The sequence below is a fragment of the Salvia hispanica genome, chromosome 4 (genome assembly GCF_029641045.1).
Source record: "Salvia hispanica isolate PSC_SH4W2 chromosome 4, Shi_PSC_v1, whole genome shotgun sequence".
Lineage (NCBI taxonomy): Eukaryota > Viridiplantae > Streptophyta > Magnoliopsida > Lamiales > Lamiaceae > Salvia > Salvia hispanica.
In genome coordinates this window covers 11,964,843-11,982,536 of record NC_142695.1, presented here as the reverse complement: position 1 = coordinate 11,982,536, position 17,694 = coordinate 11,964,843, and the positions used below count along the sequence as shown (strand labels likewise).

The 17,694-nt window shown below is 34.2% G+C and overlaps 1 protein-coding gene across 1 annotated transcript; it reads right to left on the bottom strand.

The window, feature by feature from the left end:
• Window positions 1–5,615: 5,615 nt before the first annotated feature.
• LOC125197057 (putative E3 ubiquitin-protein ligase XBOS32) lies at window positions 5,616–9,517 on the bottom strand. Its single transcript, XM_048095756.2, has 12 exons — window positions 9,066–9,517; window positions 8,904–8,960; window positions 8,501–8,716; window positions 8,362–8,421; window positions 8,206–8,277; window positions 7,932–8,107; window positions 7,693–7,853; window positions 7,181–7,239; window positions 7,052–7,098; window positions 6,593–6,733; window positions 6,419–6,510; window positions 5,616–6,341 (listed from the first exon to the last, which is right to left on the bottom strand). The coding sequence occupies exons 3-12, from the start codon at window positions 8,702–8,704 to the stop codon at window positions 5,824–5,826; spliced, it is 1,530 nt and encodes a 509-aa protein (XP_047951713.2). The 5' UTR covers window positions 8,705–8,716; window positions 8,904–8,960; window positions 9,066–9,517; the 3' UTR covers window positions 5,616–5,823.
• Between the last annotated feature and the right edge of the window lie 8,177 nt (window positions 9,518–17,694).

Sequence of the window (17,694 nt, the reverse complement as noted above, 5' to 3'; positions counted from 1 at the left end):
ATTTACAACTTATATCACTAGACACTAGGGTCCACCATTAAAGAGTAATAATAATTTAAGTCTCACTATTCACTAACAATATTTTAGCGTACATTTTTCCTCATCTCTACTACTTTACCAATTACTCCTTCCGTCCGTCGTTAGGAGTCTCATTTTATGACGGCACGAGTTTTAAGAAATGTTAAAAAAAGCGGGTGGAAAAAAGTTAGTGGAATGAGAGTCTCACTTGTATATATTACTTTTAAATGGAATGAGTGGAATGAGTTATTGGAATGTGAGACCCTATTACCATTTACGGTAAAAGTGATCCGGGACTCATATTCGCGGACAGACTAAAATAGAAAAACGAGACTCTTATTCGCGGACGAAGGGAGTATGCATTAATTCATGTCGTCCCACATGTCCTTACTTCTTTTGGACGGAAGGACTATATTGAATATAGAACCTAATGCTATATATTTGGATAAGAGCATCAGCAGCGGTGCTCTTCCGCAAGCGCAGGTGTCGTGCCGACGGCACGGACGTGCTCTTGAGGAAGAGCAGGCGACGTGGCGGTTTCTGGTTGGGCGGTGACACCCAATCGCCTCATGCGCGATTGGGCTCGTTTTTATTCCGTTAATTTTTTAAAAAATTGAAAATAATCTGAAAAAAAAAAAAAAAAAAAACTTGGATTCCCAAATATATAGCCATTTTTCAACCGTTTTTTTCAAATTTTTTCATTTTTTTTAAATTTTTTAATCCCAAAATCATCTATATATACCCAAATCCATCATCCATTTTTTACATCAAATTATCTCACTCATACTTCTTTCATATTTTTTCATACAACTCACCTTCATCTTCCTCTCTCACTCAAACACTCATAAACCCTAAATTCAGTCACGAGTAGTGGGTTTTTTTTAATTTTATAAATTTAATTAATTTTTTAGTAATCTATAATATTATTTCGGGTATTTTGAATACATTTTAATATTGTGGAAATGCTTTTAGTAATTGCAGTATTTAAGTTGAATAATAGAATGGTGGAACCCTTTAATAGTGTAAGAGCATGCTCTTGCGGAAGAGCAGAGAATTAAAAATGAATAAAGGTGAGCCCGGACCTACATCCGTGCTCTTGCGGAAGAGCATGGATATAGATGCTCTAATACGCCTTCAACTAGCATGGTGATCTTATTTTCATAATAAGGACTAATGATGTTCAAATAATCGTAAACTCAATTCAATATTATATTTACATATCAATAACATGAAAATAAAGACTCAAACATAAAGATGAGTATTAATATCATGAAATTCTTAAAATTAAAACAGTAAAATTTAGTTCCTAGTAATGTTAATATGTCATATACAGTATTAAACTTGTATATTTGTTTAATGATACAGTGAACTGAACTATGAGTTATAGTAATATTTATAAAGAAAAGGAGAAAATATTCAATATACTATAGCTTTAAAATATTAAATAGTTAAAACAGGGGCGGATTTACATATAGCAAAAGACGGGGCAATTGCCCCGCCTCATATTTTTATATTAATGTATATATTGTATAATTTACAATTTATTTCTTTTAATTTCTCACTAAATATCTCTCCTAAAATTCTTAAAATTCCCTTATACGTAAATTTGCCCCTCTCCCTGCAAATTTCTAGCTACGCCCCTAGGTTAAAACATGTGAATATTTATTTTGTTCGAGGTTCGATTTTATTGTTCCAAAAATTTAAGAATTTGAAAAGAATAATTTAAAATAAAATTGTGATATAAAAAAATGTAAACTCAATTAGTATTAACTTTAAGGATTGACAATTTGAAAATGCTGATACAAATTTTTGGACTTCCCTGCGCATGTTAGGCCAAAAGAAAGATAGTATGAGACGTTGAAAGGTTTGGTGCTCATCAGGGTGTCCGGCCGATGGGGTATTTCTTCATAATTTTCCCTCGGGGGATGGAGTCGGGGCTGGCGTATAACCGACCCTTGAAGTATAGTACATTCCCGATGATTGTAAATAATTGTAATGTGGGTTGTGCATAGCCCACAACTACAACTTTGTGATGAGCGATCAGGTCTATGCAAGCAGATTCATATACTTATAATCTATTTAGATTGTATGAACTCATAAATTTAAATAGGAAATTGAATTATAGTATCATGAATTACTACGTAAAGTCAAGAATACTTACATTATAATTCATTTTGTACTTACTTAAAAATCATAATTAATTACTCCCACCGTCCCATAAAAATAAGGACATTTTCCTTTTTTGTCCGTCTCATAAAAATATCACATTTCCATTTATGGAAAGTTCTCCCAAACTCATTACTCATATACATTAATTTATTTACAACTTATACTACTAAGACCCACTATTAATCACTAACAATAATGTAGGTCTCACTATCCGCAAATACTATTTTAACTACCTTTCTCATCACTCTTATTTTGTCAATTATGCATTAATTCTCGTGTTGTCCCCAATGTTTTTATTTTTTTGGAGCAGCGAGAGTATTAAAAACAGTCGAAAGCCACTTGCAAAGTTATTGGCTTTGTGGGGAGGGCACCTTGAGGGATATCCCCCGTCCCTTCATAGTGTGCGTCACGTGGGGAGGGAACGCTCGCAACATGTCCCCCCGATCTCGTTCCCTTAATGGGACATCCGCTCTCTTACATTATTTTCTCATATACTTTATTTTCTTTTTAGTTATTTATTTTCTTTTTTCTAATTTATTTTCTCTTTATTTATATTTTTCAAATAACTAACTAAATATTATTTCCTTAATTTATGTTTAAAAGAAATATATCAACTACACACGATGCACGATGAAGAAAGTACCTTGTCCCTAATCATAAGTTAGCCTAGAAATTTTGAAGCTTCGTATGTAAATACTGGATGAATCCCAACCGATGTTGAGGGTCTGTGTGTGCGTTTTATAATATATATTATAAACTATGGTGGCGTTCGGTTGCCATGACTAATTATCATGAGACTATCCATCTAGGATTAAGTTGTGAGATTATTTTAGTAGGAGGGGGGAGACTATGACTAATAATCATGAGACTATCCATCTAAGATTAAGTTGTGGGGGTTAATCATATGGACCAAACATGATCCATATTTAATCATGAGATTTAATCTTGCCAACCGAACACCCCTTATATATACTAAAGGCATCTATAATGATATCAAAGTAATTAGCTTAATTTCAGTCGCAACTTCATTTTTAAGATGCTATACATATTTTTATTTAAGTCACAACACTTGTAACGCATCCAACTCCCTTACGGTCTCATTTTTTTTCCGGTAATTACCAATGATATTTACTGTCGGATTCAGTGACTATTCTCAAACTGATTTGTAGGCACGTTAATAGGTGGGACAGATGACCCAAGTATTTAAAGTTGTTTCATACCTAAAAAACAAGAATCGACCTCCTATCACTTTTTGTGCAGGTGAAAAAGCTCGATATATGCGTATGAATTTAACGTCTTAAAAATTGATACAAGTCGGAGAAGTACAAGAGAAGTATAGATATGAAATTAATAAAAAGTAGAGGAATAGCCTGCAGTTTAGAGCAGCTGGAATAATTGCTTTCCCCATGCATGACCATTACAACTGAAAATTGCACAAAACCCTACTTCTACTTTTCGGAAAACCATTTTTATTTTCTAATTAATTAGTAATATCAATAAATACAAGCAGCATTTACGATGAAAATACTCAGCTTTAGATGCAAAGCTATTTTGTGTTATTACTAAGGCGGGTGAAATATGAAGATTCTATTTAACCAAACAGCCATGGACTGTTGTGCCAGCGTCAAATCTCATCTAATACTCATCTCTTTTTCTCTCCAACTATTACTCCTATTTTCTTAAATTCCTTCCAAAAGAAATGTTTATAACTATTGTGAAACGATGTACTAGGAGTAGTATACACAAGCTACCACTCTTAGGTATTTTAACTTTTAGTTGGTAATTTGGTATCATGAGTTGACTATCCATCTAAAACACTATAGTATGGTTTATTTAGGAAATACTCGCTCCGTACCTCATAATTTGTCACCATTTGACTCGGTATGGTAAGAAATATAATAAAAAATGAGTTGAAAAAGTTAGTGGCACGTGGGACCTACTTTTAGATATTAATTTTATAATAAATTATGAGTGAGAATGAGTTAGTGGAATATTGAATCTACTACAAAAAATGATAAAAGTGAAATGTGTCAAATTTCTAGGATGGACGAAAATGGAAATAAGTGACAAATTTTCAAGGAGGAATGGTATCATGGAGTAGAATAGAGTGAAATATATATTTAGTCTTGGATTATGTGTTTCGCATGCAAATACCTGGATTTTATGTCACAGATCCCTGGATTACACCTTAATCATAATGGTCCTTTTCACTGTTCATCGCGATTTTCAAGCGAAAATACCACTAACGTGATTAAGGCGAAATCCAGGGACCATGAGTATATTTTTAAAATCCAATGACTATTTGCGTGCGGAATGCATAATCCTCGAACTAAATGCGTAGCTCATTCAATAGAATACTAGATCTACAAAGTTAAAAATAATAGTAGTAGGTGAGATAGGATCTCAATTGACCACCAGCAAAACCTAATATCTGCGGAGAACTTCATTGGCCGAAGAGGAAGAGAAGTATTTACGAGTTTTGACTCATAAAAACTCAAAAAAAGGCAGTGAGAATTAATGTATAGTTTCACATCAAGAAAGGAACTACTCAGTAAACAAAATGCAACCCATTTAATGAACCATGTTTAATTCCTCAATATCGTACAGTGAAATAGCCTCAGCAAAAATACCAAACACGCCAAGTGAAAAAGAGTCTGAAAAACCATTTTTGCATCAATATTAATCACACTGTAGCAAATCTCTCTCCTCTCTCTATATATAACGTGGTTCAGAAGGTAAAAGATATTTATCTGACATAGTTTGAGAGACAGGTGCAATAAGGAGCAGTTTGTTCAGTCACATTACTCACACTGACATGTTCTTAGCATTATTCACACACACACACATATTAGGGTGCTTCCAAAATTCACAATTTCAAAATATTGTCTCTATCTGTAAGTATATATGATAATATTGGTAGTTAGAATTCTATATAAACCTGCTTCTTCCATCCCTCTAAATGTGCCAAATTCCCATCATTTCAAACAGTCTATTCATGGCTGTCTTTTCCTTCTCATCTTCTTCCTCTCCATTTTTGTTACATCACCAATTCTCTGTACTTCAACCACCTGCATGTTTTCTGGAGAATGTCCATGGAGATAAGACTGTGATTACAATGTTTTGAGAGTGTCGGAGCTATCCTTGCTGAGCTTTTATAATGACGGGAGATGGTGATTACAATGAATGAAGAATTAAATGGATGTAAATATACATCTTTTCTTCGTTTTGATTGTTAGTTTTTGTAAAAATTTTCTTTTTCTTGACCTTGCAAGGCTTTTATCTTATTATCTTTTCATTTTTTAGGATTTATAGTACTTTTATTTCTTTCAAATCTTTCATGTTTTTCATTTGTGTCTATTCCTCCTGAGCTTATGTAATGTTATGTTTCTATTTTTCCTAATGAAAAATGTGTTATCAGTGTAAGAAAATTCAAAGGTAAATGGTGCTTCATTGAGGTGTATAATTGTCCGAAATAATCTTTATTTCTACAAACAAACAATGGCAAATTACTCATAGTTACCCAAAACAATATTTTTCAAGCGATAATGCAATAACATTAATTTCATCCAAGATAATTTCTTTGAAGAAAATATGTACGGCTTAGAAACAATTGGAGAAGTGGTCAATGAAAAATGATCAGTCAGCTCCCATGGATTGATTGAAGGAACACAGCCAACTCCTTCCGTCGTTCTGAGACGTCGAGCGTCGCAAGCTCGACGACCTCGAACAGCGGACCAACTGGCCGCTCATGCTGCGGCCAGTAGTCCGTGGAACTAGACAAGGGCTCGTGTCCGGTGCTCCCATGCAGAGGCTGGGGCTGAGTTTCATCGAGGGGAACTTTTTGCAGCTGAGGGATCGGAAGGAAGATCCGAGCGGAGATGGCCGAGGGCACTGAAGATCGGGCTTGCAACACGGTGTATCCAAAGAATTGGTGTCCGGGAGCTCAGTGGAACAAGTGCAGAAAGACAAGGACAAACTGTTTCTTGCAATCTCTTTCGTTGCTGGCCTTGTCCCTGCGAGCTTGCCAAAGGAGACTATCCCGTGCCGGCATAAGGGGCACGCGATTGAGCCAGGCGGCCCCTGAGAAACTGTTGATGTGCTGTTTGTGGAACATAGGTAGAGAGCACATTGGGTGCAGAACTCATGGAAACAACCTGCATAATACAAGTCCAATTTTGTGTGTTTTAGTGTAACTTTTGTCGATTTTAATGCTGAAATCGGACTAGTTTACCTTCTGCTGCAACGGTGCACTTTCTCTCTAAGCAAACAACACATGGATCTAAACATGTTGTTGGTGAATCATTGCATCTCCATCCGTTTTCTCTGAAACAAAGGAGACGAAAAATTGCAGTTAATTCGGTTCAATTTTGTAGCAAGCTGCTTATTTGATGTGGTTTCTGCTCACCTTGCGATTTCAACGATGCTCATGAGAGGAAGGCATAGATATGGCGAAGGACAAAGCCTTGGTCGCCGTGCTGGTCGTTGGCTTAGAATCTCCTCGAGCCAATCTCTATGCCACGAACGAGCGACCATCAACGGAGTCCATCTTCAGACAAAAGTGAAAGTAATAGGTGAATCGAATCCCAAAGCTTCAAAACAAAAGTGCATTGTTGGAAGGAAGAGGTTCTTGTTTTCCCTTCATATCAAAATTTATACGAGCCTATCGGCCGTAGCCACACTGGTGGAAGGAAGATTGATGACAAGATTCACAGCTAACATGAAAATGGAAATTGTTTCAACTATATAAGCTGATTACTTTTCAAAAAAATGGATTCATTAGCCACATTGTATTTCATTAGCGTGGTATCAGTGAAGAAAACGTTTAAACACAACCCAACGGAAACTAAACTATGACACTGCATACCCGTTCATGTTCTCTGCTGTAAGACTCGCACCCTTGGCAATCAACAGCTGAAAATGATCGAAAAATCTTAATTACATTAAGCAAATTTAAGACAACGTTAATATCTCGTTTAATAACTGAATAAACTACCTGACAACACTGTGCACTACCACCACATGCAGCATAATGGAGTGGTGTGCTTCCAGCACCTGTCAGAAAGAACCGCACATATCCTTTATGATAGCATCACTTGAATTTTCATTTTGCAAATCATATCTCGGTGTTGAGACAAACTTTAGAGAAGTAATATTGCATTTCTGAATAAGGTTTGATTTTACCATTTTCTTTATATATCAGCAAATCAAATCACTAATTTGTAGCGGCCCAAATTCGAGTGAAATCCGAAGTCAAGAAAGTTACAACAAGGGAGCTACAGGCTCAAGGACAAACAAGATTTTTCACATAAAAACTACAGCATATTACATCTAGACAAAAATACGGGGACCAACAATCATCTCAGTTTCTGATACGGTAAAATGGACATTTCTGAATGCATTTTGTGTTGTGTCGAAATCAATATCAATACTGTAACATTGTCCTACAAGAGAATTATCATAAAACAGAAAATTACAACTATATAAGTTTTTGCTACAATAGCATACCTATTAAGTCGATTGTAGTTCCATCCTCCACTGTCGCGCTGGATGCTGAAGCCCCAATATCCAGAAGGAGATGAACAGTGTCAGCATGTCCGTTTAGTGCAGCCATATGAAGGGCGGTGATGCCTCCATCAGCAGGCAGGCTGATTACTTCCTGGAGGGAACTAACAGAAACAACAAAAGTTTAAATCCGATAACCATTTGATTTTTCAGCAGATACATATATTCTCATGGAGTAGTACCCTTGATCGAAGTCTGAAACAGATTCATCATTTTTGGACTTTTTCCGTAAAATGCTGCAGAAGTTAGGGATGCTGGGAATGTAATCAGCAAGGAGGAGACGGATGCACCGGGAATGCCCATTTAGAGCAGCTAAGTGGAGAGCCGTTCCTCCATTTAGGTAATCTGCTCTGATAATCTACAAGCCAACACATGATTTACAAACTCAAATCCTATTCCTACACATAATAACTCATTAACATCACGAAAATTGCACGATTATAACATTCGACATACATTGGCTTTAAAAAGTATCAGAATCTGAACAACCTCCCAATGACCGTATTGACAAGCCTGCATCAGCGCTGTCTGCCACAGATAAACAAGAATTGAAGATACCATCATCTCACACTAGAGTCCAATAACAACAACGAAAAACTAGCAAAAAATCACCTGCCCCCTATAGTTCCTCAGATTAATATCAACACCAGACTCTAGCAAGAGTGAAACAATCTGATCAAGGAACAAGCCACAACAATCAATTCAAGTCAATTGCACATTTCTTCTACAAACATTGGGGGTTTTGAGATACCTCATGGTGGCCCTGAGCTGCAGAGTAATGCAGTGGGGAATTGCGAACACCGAAGGTTGAATACCTCGCAAGACGAGGGTTGTATTCCAACAAGGCCTTGGCTTCTTGAAAATCACCATCTCTTGCTGCGGAGACCAGTCGCTCCCCTGATGCAGAGCATCCAAAAGAATTCCCAACCAGACTCAAGAAACGCATTGTCACCATATATACAGAATCCTACAAACAAGAATCAAGAACAAATCAAGATTCTTGAATAACAAAAACCAAATAGCACAAGAATGAAATCTATTAGTCCTTCCTTGGTCATTGAAAATTTCCCAAAAATCTCAACAACACCACCAATTCACCAACTCTTTCACACACAATTCCTATGTTTCCTACCTAAAAGGGAACCAAACAATACCTGCACATGCCTCCATAAACAATCTGTTGTTGCAACTGTCAGAAACCTCTCACACCCCTGATTGAAAGCCAATGGAGAAAGAAGAAGCTCACCATCATACACACAAATTAAAAATTACCACTTGATTATCATTTATAATTATATAAATGAGTTTAAAAGTACCTTGAAAATGACAGATTTCTGTATCAGCTAAAGGGCCTTTGTCAACTCCTAATGGCCAAAGAGAAATCAGAGCTGAAGAAAAATGGATAAAAAATTGATCTTTACAACCCAGCTTGACAAAATCAAACGACCGTTTCTCTGTTTCTCCTCATCATCAAGATTCTTCAACCAAAAAGAGAATCTACAAATCCGGCCATGAAAATACCGGCCCAGAATCCAAATTTTCCGGGAGGACAATCACAACAACAATAATCAAAGATGTATACATGTTTTCCTAAATGTTTAAATCCGAAATTCCACCACCCCACAAAACTATCTGTCTCCCTTCTTCATTTCTAACCGACAATTTACATAAATTAAACGACAATCATCCCCCAAATCTCTCTCTCTCCCCCAAATTATTTATTTTTCTACGGCGATTAGGTGTAACGATGAATATTCGCCATCGGCATTTTTTTGTTTTGGTATTTATTTATGATGGAAAAAGCAAAATAAATTTATATCCGTTTTTAGTTTTTTCTTAGCAGGAGTAATCTCTAAATTAGGGTAAATAGTTATTTTTGTAGAATTTAATGTTAATTTTGTTTGATTTAGATTGATTATTAAAATTACAGAACATTGTAGTAGTAACATTTAATTTCATATACGTTGCTATAACATCTTTTGAATTGGAATGAAAATTTTCAATTTTCCAGCTTTATTTTTCCAAAATGTCTTTCATTTCTAAAAGGTTATTTCATTCTATTTTATTCAATTTTTTAAACCTACTACTCTAGCGCTCTGCCCGTCGTTCTATCTCATTTTTCACTCTTACTCAATCTTTACCACTTCTTATACTAGTATTAAATAATCTCATAATATTTAAATACTCTGTATGACTTTATGACAACTATTGCAATTACAATTTATATAAAGCGTGCCCCATGCCCGGATACCTTTTGTAAAAATATAATTTATATTGAAAAGCTGCAATATTATTCTTTTTTTTTCCTTCAAAATATGAATTATTTAAATTAAAAACTTTTTAAATAGTTTAATTAAATATTAATATGGATTCAACTATTCACTAACACTATATCTATATCCACTCTTTTTTCACTTTTTCTTTATTACTTTACTAATAATATTCTAAAATTATATATTTTTATAAGACGATGAAGTACTAGTATAAATTAGTGGACATAAGGAGTGGTAAAATTTTTCTCAACTACCTTCATTTCCTCTACTAAAAAACCTTATTCATGCCTTGCTGTGCATAGAACGGTCAAGGGATCATTGCAAATAAGTACTATCTCCGTCTCATTTAAAATAAAACATTTGGAAATCAGCATGAGATTTTATGCAGTGTTGTTTTGTGAGTTAAGGAAGAGAGAGTAAAGTAAGAGAGATGAAAAAGTAGAGATAGAGTTATTTCCATTTTAGAAAACGTTTCATTTTTAATGAGACAAATAAAAAAGGAAAACGTTTCATTTTTAATGGGACGAAGGGAGTACTACAATTATATTTTAATTATAAAAATATAAATTAATAGGGTACGTGAATGAAAGTACAGAAAAAACAGAAAAAAAGATGATAATTTAACAAACAGAGAGAAATTAAAGAGAAGAGAATGGAAAAATATTGGACCAAAATATATTAAAATAGGAGTAACATAAAGGATAGAAAGATATATATGTTTAGATTTTAGGAGTCAAATAAAGACTGATTAATTATACCCTTAACAAGTTAAAATCTCTTATAATCACTTCGATCCCAAGTAAACTATGACGAAACAGTACAAGAGGTATCGATTCCACAAGAAAGGGATAATTGCTAAAACTTTGTGAAACTAACTAAAAACCAAGTAAATTTTAATTGGTTTTGAAAATGAAAAAGTGGAAAAAGCAACAAGTAATCAAAAGACAATAAAAAAAACATGTATGAGTGTGAAGATTGTTTTTGACTCAATTTAGGTTATTTGTTCATTGATCATGGAATAGAACACCTAGGGGTTGGCCGATCGTAGGCTCGACTAACCTACCACAAATTCCTACCAGACGCATAGTAGGCTCGAGGTAGGCTTCTAACCACATTCGACGCCTAAGACTCGTGTAAGTAGTTTTAGTGGGAGAGTAGAATCACATCATTATAGTGTAATATAGTTATATAAGTTGTAGGAGTAATGTATTACTCCCACTGTCCCACATAATTTGACCCAGTATTCCATTTTGGACCGTCCCATATAATTTGATACATTTCACTTTTACCAATTTTGGTAGTGAACCCCATATCCTACTAACTCATTCATACTCACATTTTATTACAAAACTAATACTCCCTCTGTTCCATAGTAATGGAGGCGTTTCTTTTCGGTACGGAGATTAAGAAAAATTGTGTTAGGTGAGTTAAGTAAAGAGAGAATAAAGTGGAAAATGAAAAAGGTAGAAAGATGATGAGAGAAAACAGTAAGAGAGAGTAAAGTAAATGAGGAAAAATGTATTGACTTTTACTAAAAAGGGAAATGACTCTATTACTACGGAACGTACCAAAATGACAAAATGACTCTATTACTATGGAACGGAGGGAGTACTTTAAAAGTAGGACTCACATCTCACCAACTTTTTCAACTTATTTTTCATTAGATTTCTTAAAACTCATGCCGGATTAAAGTGTCTCAAATTATGTGAGAAGGTAGGAGCATTTAATTATTCTAAAATTAGAAAGTTGTCATGCATTTCATTATTTTTAAGAACATAGTAATAATGAAAATTGTCATGCATTTCAGGAAGAAAGTGGAGTAGTATAATTTTATAATAAATAATATTAATATACAGATAAGATAATTTTAACACAAAAAATTTATCGAAAAAAATTCAAGCGGAAAAGAATTTGCAATATCCACAAACAACAAGAAACGTGTGCTCTACATCATTGGCACTTATTATGATTCTCATTATTGCCTGTCAAATTTGGTAGTTGGTTGGTTATTAACCTATTATTGCCCTCAATTCCTTCCAATATGTTTTCGTGCGGACAATTTTTTTTTTATCATTTTACTTTTTTTTTTACTGCAATTCATTTTTTGTTTGTTTAATCTCAAGAAACTTAGAGATCAATGTATATTAATTAATTCAACTTTATAGCTAGCCTTAAGAATTGCTCATATAATGATCCGAATATGCAAATGCTTGACCCGTCATCATTTTTCTCACTTTTTTCCTAAAACAATTCTGAATATTCCTAAGGGTAGGAAGCGATAAAGATGCTTCGATTTAATACTATCTACTAAAGGTATTTTGTAGATTTTAAAATTGTTTAATGCATTTCAAAGTTCCTAGACATTTAGAAAGAAAACTTTATGTTGTGGAAGAACCAGGTGTGTACGGACAACCACATGGAAGAATATACACAACTTAGCTAGGCAACAACTTCAATTGAGTTGGATGAATAAAGTGCTCAAAGTTTTTTATTCAATGGAATAATGGAAAGAGAATCGTAATCGGTGGCTTCATATATGGGTATAATTATTTTGCAACTCGAACTTATAGGGGCAAAATAATTAGCATTGTTTTATGGTAGATCTAGAATTTGGCACTCAAGAGCCAACAAAATGTTTGAAAATTATGGAAGGATAAAAGTGGCAAGTTTGTGTACACATTTTTCTTGTGAAAAGTAGAGAAGCTTGATGTCAATCACATATTTCATGGTCTTTATCCCCTTAATTTTATTCACTGCTAAGTGTTTTATAGACTAATTATGTTGTAAGTTTGCTCCTATAGGTAGTAACTCAAGGCAAAATAAACGAATGAATAAAGTCATAATGTAAATAATAATTGGCTTATAATGATAATTTCCAAATGCTCTTTTAAGCTCAATCTCTTCCCCATTTAAGATATAGTTTACATAATTCAATATCTATCAAATCTCCTTCTTCTCTACATCTATAAAAGGATTAACTGACTCAGTAATTCACATCTTTTATCTCATGTTTTATATTATTTATCTTCCATTTTTTACACCGTCGGATAATAAACCTAGGAATCTACACAGCACAACTAAAGATTGTGCACTTTAGTATTTTCATCTAGAAATATTCCCCTCCGTTTCTTAAAAATAGCAACTCTTTCCTTTTTAGTCTATTTCTTAAAAATAACAACTTTCAAACTTTTCATTTTTAGAAATCTTTACACCCTTATAAAGTGGACCCCATAATCCACTAACATTAATTCCATTATTTTTTTCCCCCTCTCGCTCCTACTTTACCATTTTTTTTCTTCCTCTCTCTTACTTTACACATTTATAAAGTGAGTCTCATAATCCACTCACATTAATTCCATTACTTTTTTCTCTCCCTCTCCCCTACTTTACCAAAAAAAAAATTTCTCTCTTACTTTACCAAATTTTGTATTAAAACTCGTGCCGTTCAAATGTCCCTATTTTGAAAAACGGAGGGAGTAATATTTATGAGACATTTTTTTAAAATTTCATTTAGGAGGAAAAAAGTCTAACGTTTATATAATTGTATTACAAAAATAAAATATTAAAGAAGAGAATCGGTATATTTAAATGGAAATGGCAATTCTCTAAAAAAAACTCTCAAAAATAGTAGCTCCAATGAAAAAGAAAACGAACAACCCAATTGATATTAAATCGCAAAAAATATTTTGACAAGGCCCATATCCAAATTGAGTTGAACCAAAATTACTTTGGGTTGAGAGATTCGTTTTGCCACCATTATTGGTAATTGCCATATAAATCCAATATTCCTAACAAGTTGGATTTGATTTGTTGATGGAAATTTTGTAACATATTGTGACTCGAAAGTGGAAAAAATAGTATCAATATTTATACTGTTACTATTAGTTATATCAATTGCATGTTTTATTTATAGTATAGTTACCTGCTACACACATTTCTACATGATAAAGACACACCCTGATAAAAATATCACTGATACAATTGTCATATCTAAATTTGGCCAAGAATTATCACCAGTTCATCGACAAGTATGATAGGAAGTTAGCTATCAACTGCGAAGAACCCGTGATCAATATAGTTGCTTTCAATTATTTATTTAATTTTAAAATTATTTAATTAACTTCAAAAGTCAATCATATAAATTTTGTTACTCCATCATATATGCCCCACGTACAAAACAAGAGTTCGTCGTATTATGTTACTATGTTTTAATAACATATTCCATAGAATTTTAAATACTCCCTCCGTCCCAGTTTTATAGTCACATTTTGGCATAAAAGTCCGTGCCACATTTATAGTCACATTTAGAATTTTCCATATTTGGACATAAAATTTTACTCCATTATTCACTAAAATTACACCCAAATGTCATTATCAACACAAAAATAAACCAAAACAAAAATAAAAAACCAAAAAGTCAATAAGGGACCCACCTTCAACCAACTCACTTAATTTATTACACACTCCTTCATCTCACTTCATTTATTACACACTCCACCATCTCACTCTTCCATCTCACTTCATTTATTACACACTCCACCATCTCACTTTATTAATTACACACTCCACCAATTCCTTAAAACCCGTGCCCTAACTAAATGTGACTATAAATGTGGGACGGAGGGAGTAATAGTTGTAGTAACAATATTTTTAAAATAAATAGTGTGTACGATAAAAACAAGGGAAATTGGTCTCTAAAACCATGAACTTTGCCCAAAATTTGGTATTTCCCATGAACTTTGAAATTGGTATATAATATCACGAACTTTGCATTTTGTTTGGTATTTCCCATGGCATGTTTATTACTATATTTGACTAACTTACGAGGCTTTTATCATACTTGACACAATTAAATCAACGTGGTTTTCAACGTGACTTTTTATGCTACATGTTATGAACTTAAAAAATGGTTTCAAATATTATAAAACATATCACGGTTGCCTATGTTAAATAAGATTTTGATGAAAATATCTTATTTGAGTGAATTTGGGAAATACCAAACAAAATACAAAGTTCGTGATATTATATACCAATTTCAAAGTTCATAGAAAATATCAAATTTTGGGCAAAGTTCATGGTTTTAGAGACCAATTTCTCTAAAAACAAATAGAGAGAGATTTTCTTACAGGTCAACTAGTTGACGGATGATCCACGCAAGTACTGATTATGAGACATTATATGTATTGCAGAGGAGTTGTTGTCGATTATGTAATTGTAATTTTTGGCTTCTTTCAGATATGACGATGACAAGTTGACAACATTTCATCTTCAATTCAAGGTACAAATTTGGTTTTTTTTTTTACCAATCACTATTCTCATCTCAATGTTTGAACATATAGAATGAAGACAAACTCAACTCAAACTATATAACTGTACCCAAAATTCCTTCTACTTAAAAATATTTGTTCCAACATCTGATTTCACTATTTTAATTTGCACAGACCGGACAATTTCTGTTTAAGGGCTTCAATTTAAAGTAATGTACCAAAAAAATACGTGACCCATCAATGATATAAGTTCCTAAGACCCTTCAAAAGTCCTCACTCTCAATTAACAGTATCGTTTTAAGGGAAGCTAATTGTAATGTCTATTAAGTGGATCTAACTCGCCAATCTCCTCTCACGATTATGTAGCAAATTATATTAAATCTTCATCGAATGTGTCACTCAAGCATGAAGTATTATGGAACAATTTAAGGAAGAAACGAAGTAAAAACAAAATGGATATTAAATAGAAAAAGGAATTGTATAACCAAAGTCGTTATTAACACATCCCTAGTATCCTATGAGTTTAGTTACACATGATAGAATAATCTAAAAACATAGAATGAAGGGAAAACAAAGTAAACATAAGAACTAAAGCGATAAAACCTAAAGGTAGAATCCTCGTAGCCTTGATCTTCACTTGAATTCGTCTCCAACCTCTTGCACAGCGAAAAACTCTCTCAATTTATGCTCTAGAATTATGAGGCAAAAAGATGGTGAAAGTAAGGTAAAGTGTGTTATGAATGAAGAGGTTTGATGGGGTATTTATAGGGAATGGTTCGAATCCTATTGGTAGAAGGAAAAAGGTGGCTAATTTTGGTAAAATCTGGAGAGAAAATAGGTCAACTCGTGCGTCGCGTTTTCGCAGCGGACCGCTGCACCTTGGCCAGCGGTCGTTGTGCGTTGTCCGTAGCTTCTGCCATCTTGGGTAGCGATCGCTGCATGTGTTGTAGCGGTCGCTGCAAATTAGTCCAGTAGCTTTGGGAACTTCTCAAGTGATATACTTGGATTTGACATGGTTTTGGAGGATGGTTTTGTATGAATTTGATCATATTTTGTCTACCATTGGGCATGTTTATATCCACTTCTCTATTATGTTGGTATGTTGACCATTTTGTTAAGAATGTGTAGAAAAAGGTACAAAATATGTGGATGTGCAGCAGCCTTGGTTTGAGATAATATTAACTGGAGATTTTAAAGTCCAATCAGCCCCTAATGCATATCAATCTCTCCGTCTTCGAAAGAGCTTCGCGTGGGTATCTCGCACGTCTCAATCGGAGTTCGATAGAAGAAGTTATGGCCGTTATAAGAACACTGCACGTTCCCAAAAATTTCACGCGGCCGGGTGAATTAACCACCCGGCCGGGTACTGTGTTTCTGCGCGGAAAGAGAATTTTGCTTTATAATTCCACCCGGCCGGGTACGCTATTTTGGCGTATTTTTATGCCAAAAACGCGATTTTTGACGGGAGATTAAAAGGAAGAACGCCTAGGGTTCACATATTCTACACTTACCGCCTCCAACACTTACACACACCCCCAAGAACACTTTGAGAAAGAGAATTGAAGATTGAAGACTCCAGATCAGAAGATTGAAGACTTCATTCCATAGATTCGTTCCACAGGAGTTCTTAGTATCTATCTTTCATGTTTTTATTCGGATTCTTTGTGTTAAACTTAGTTTTCACCATGAACATGAGTAGCTAAACACCTTTTTGTAGAATTCTTGGTGATGATGCATTGATTCCATAGTTTTTATCTAATTAATTTTGTTCTTACCTTGCTCTTGTAGTTATTTGATTATTCTTGGGTTTATTCCTTTCAATTGCCTGATCACCACTTGATTGTGTAGGATTAATTAGATTAATCCGGAGATGAAATAATTAATCTGGAAATAAGAATAATTCACACCTTAATGCAATAAAACTCGGGAGAGTTGAGGTTTTGAGTGAGGTCTTTGACCTAATCGAGCTTTTGGGAGTTAGGGGTTTTAGGATTAGAAGGGGACTTCAATCCTAACACCTAATCTGCAGGTTTCTCACCTCGGGAGGGGGTTTAATCTATAATTATGGTCGACTTAGTAATTCTAGAGACACCAAAATGTAAGACAATTTGATTGGATAAGAGCATGGAATTGTGCATCGGATTCTTGAGTTCTACAATTTTCTCCATATTATCTTTTCACTCCGTATTTACTTGCTTTTACTTATTTATTTGCTTACTATATGCCTATTGTAGTGTTAGAAAAAAAAAACCAAACCTTTTCCGATTCTCTAGATAGTAGTCAACGTTTGTTCGTGGTAGTTAAGTTGATACGAATTTGTCTCTGTGGGATACGATACTCTTGCTTGCTAATTGCTACACTAGCCCCGTACACTTGCGGGTATCACTTGTGTTAAAATAAGTCGA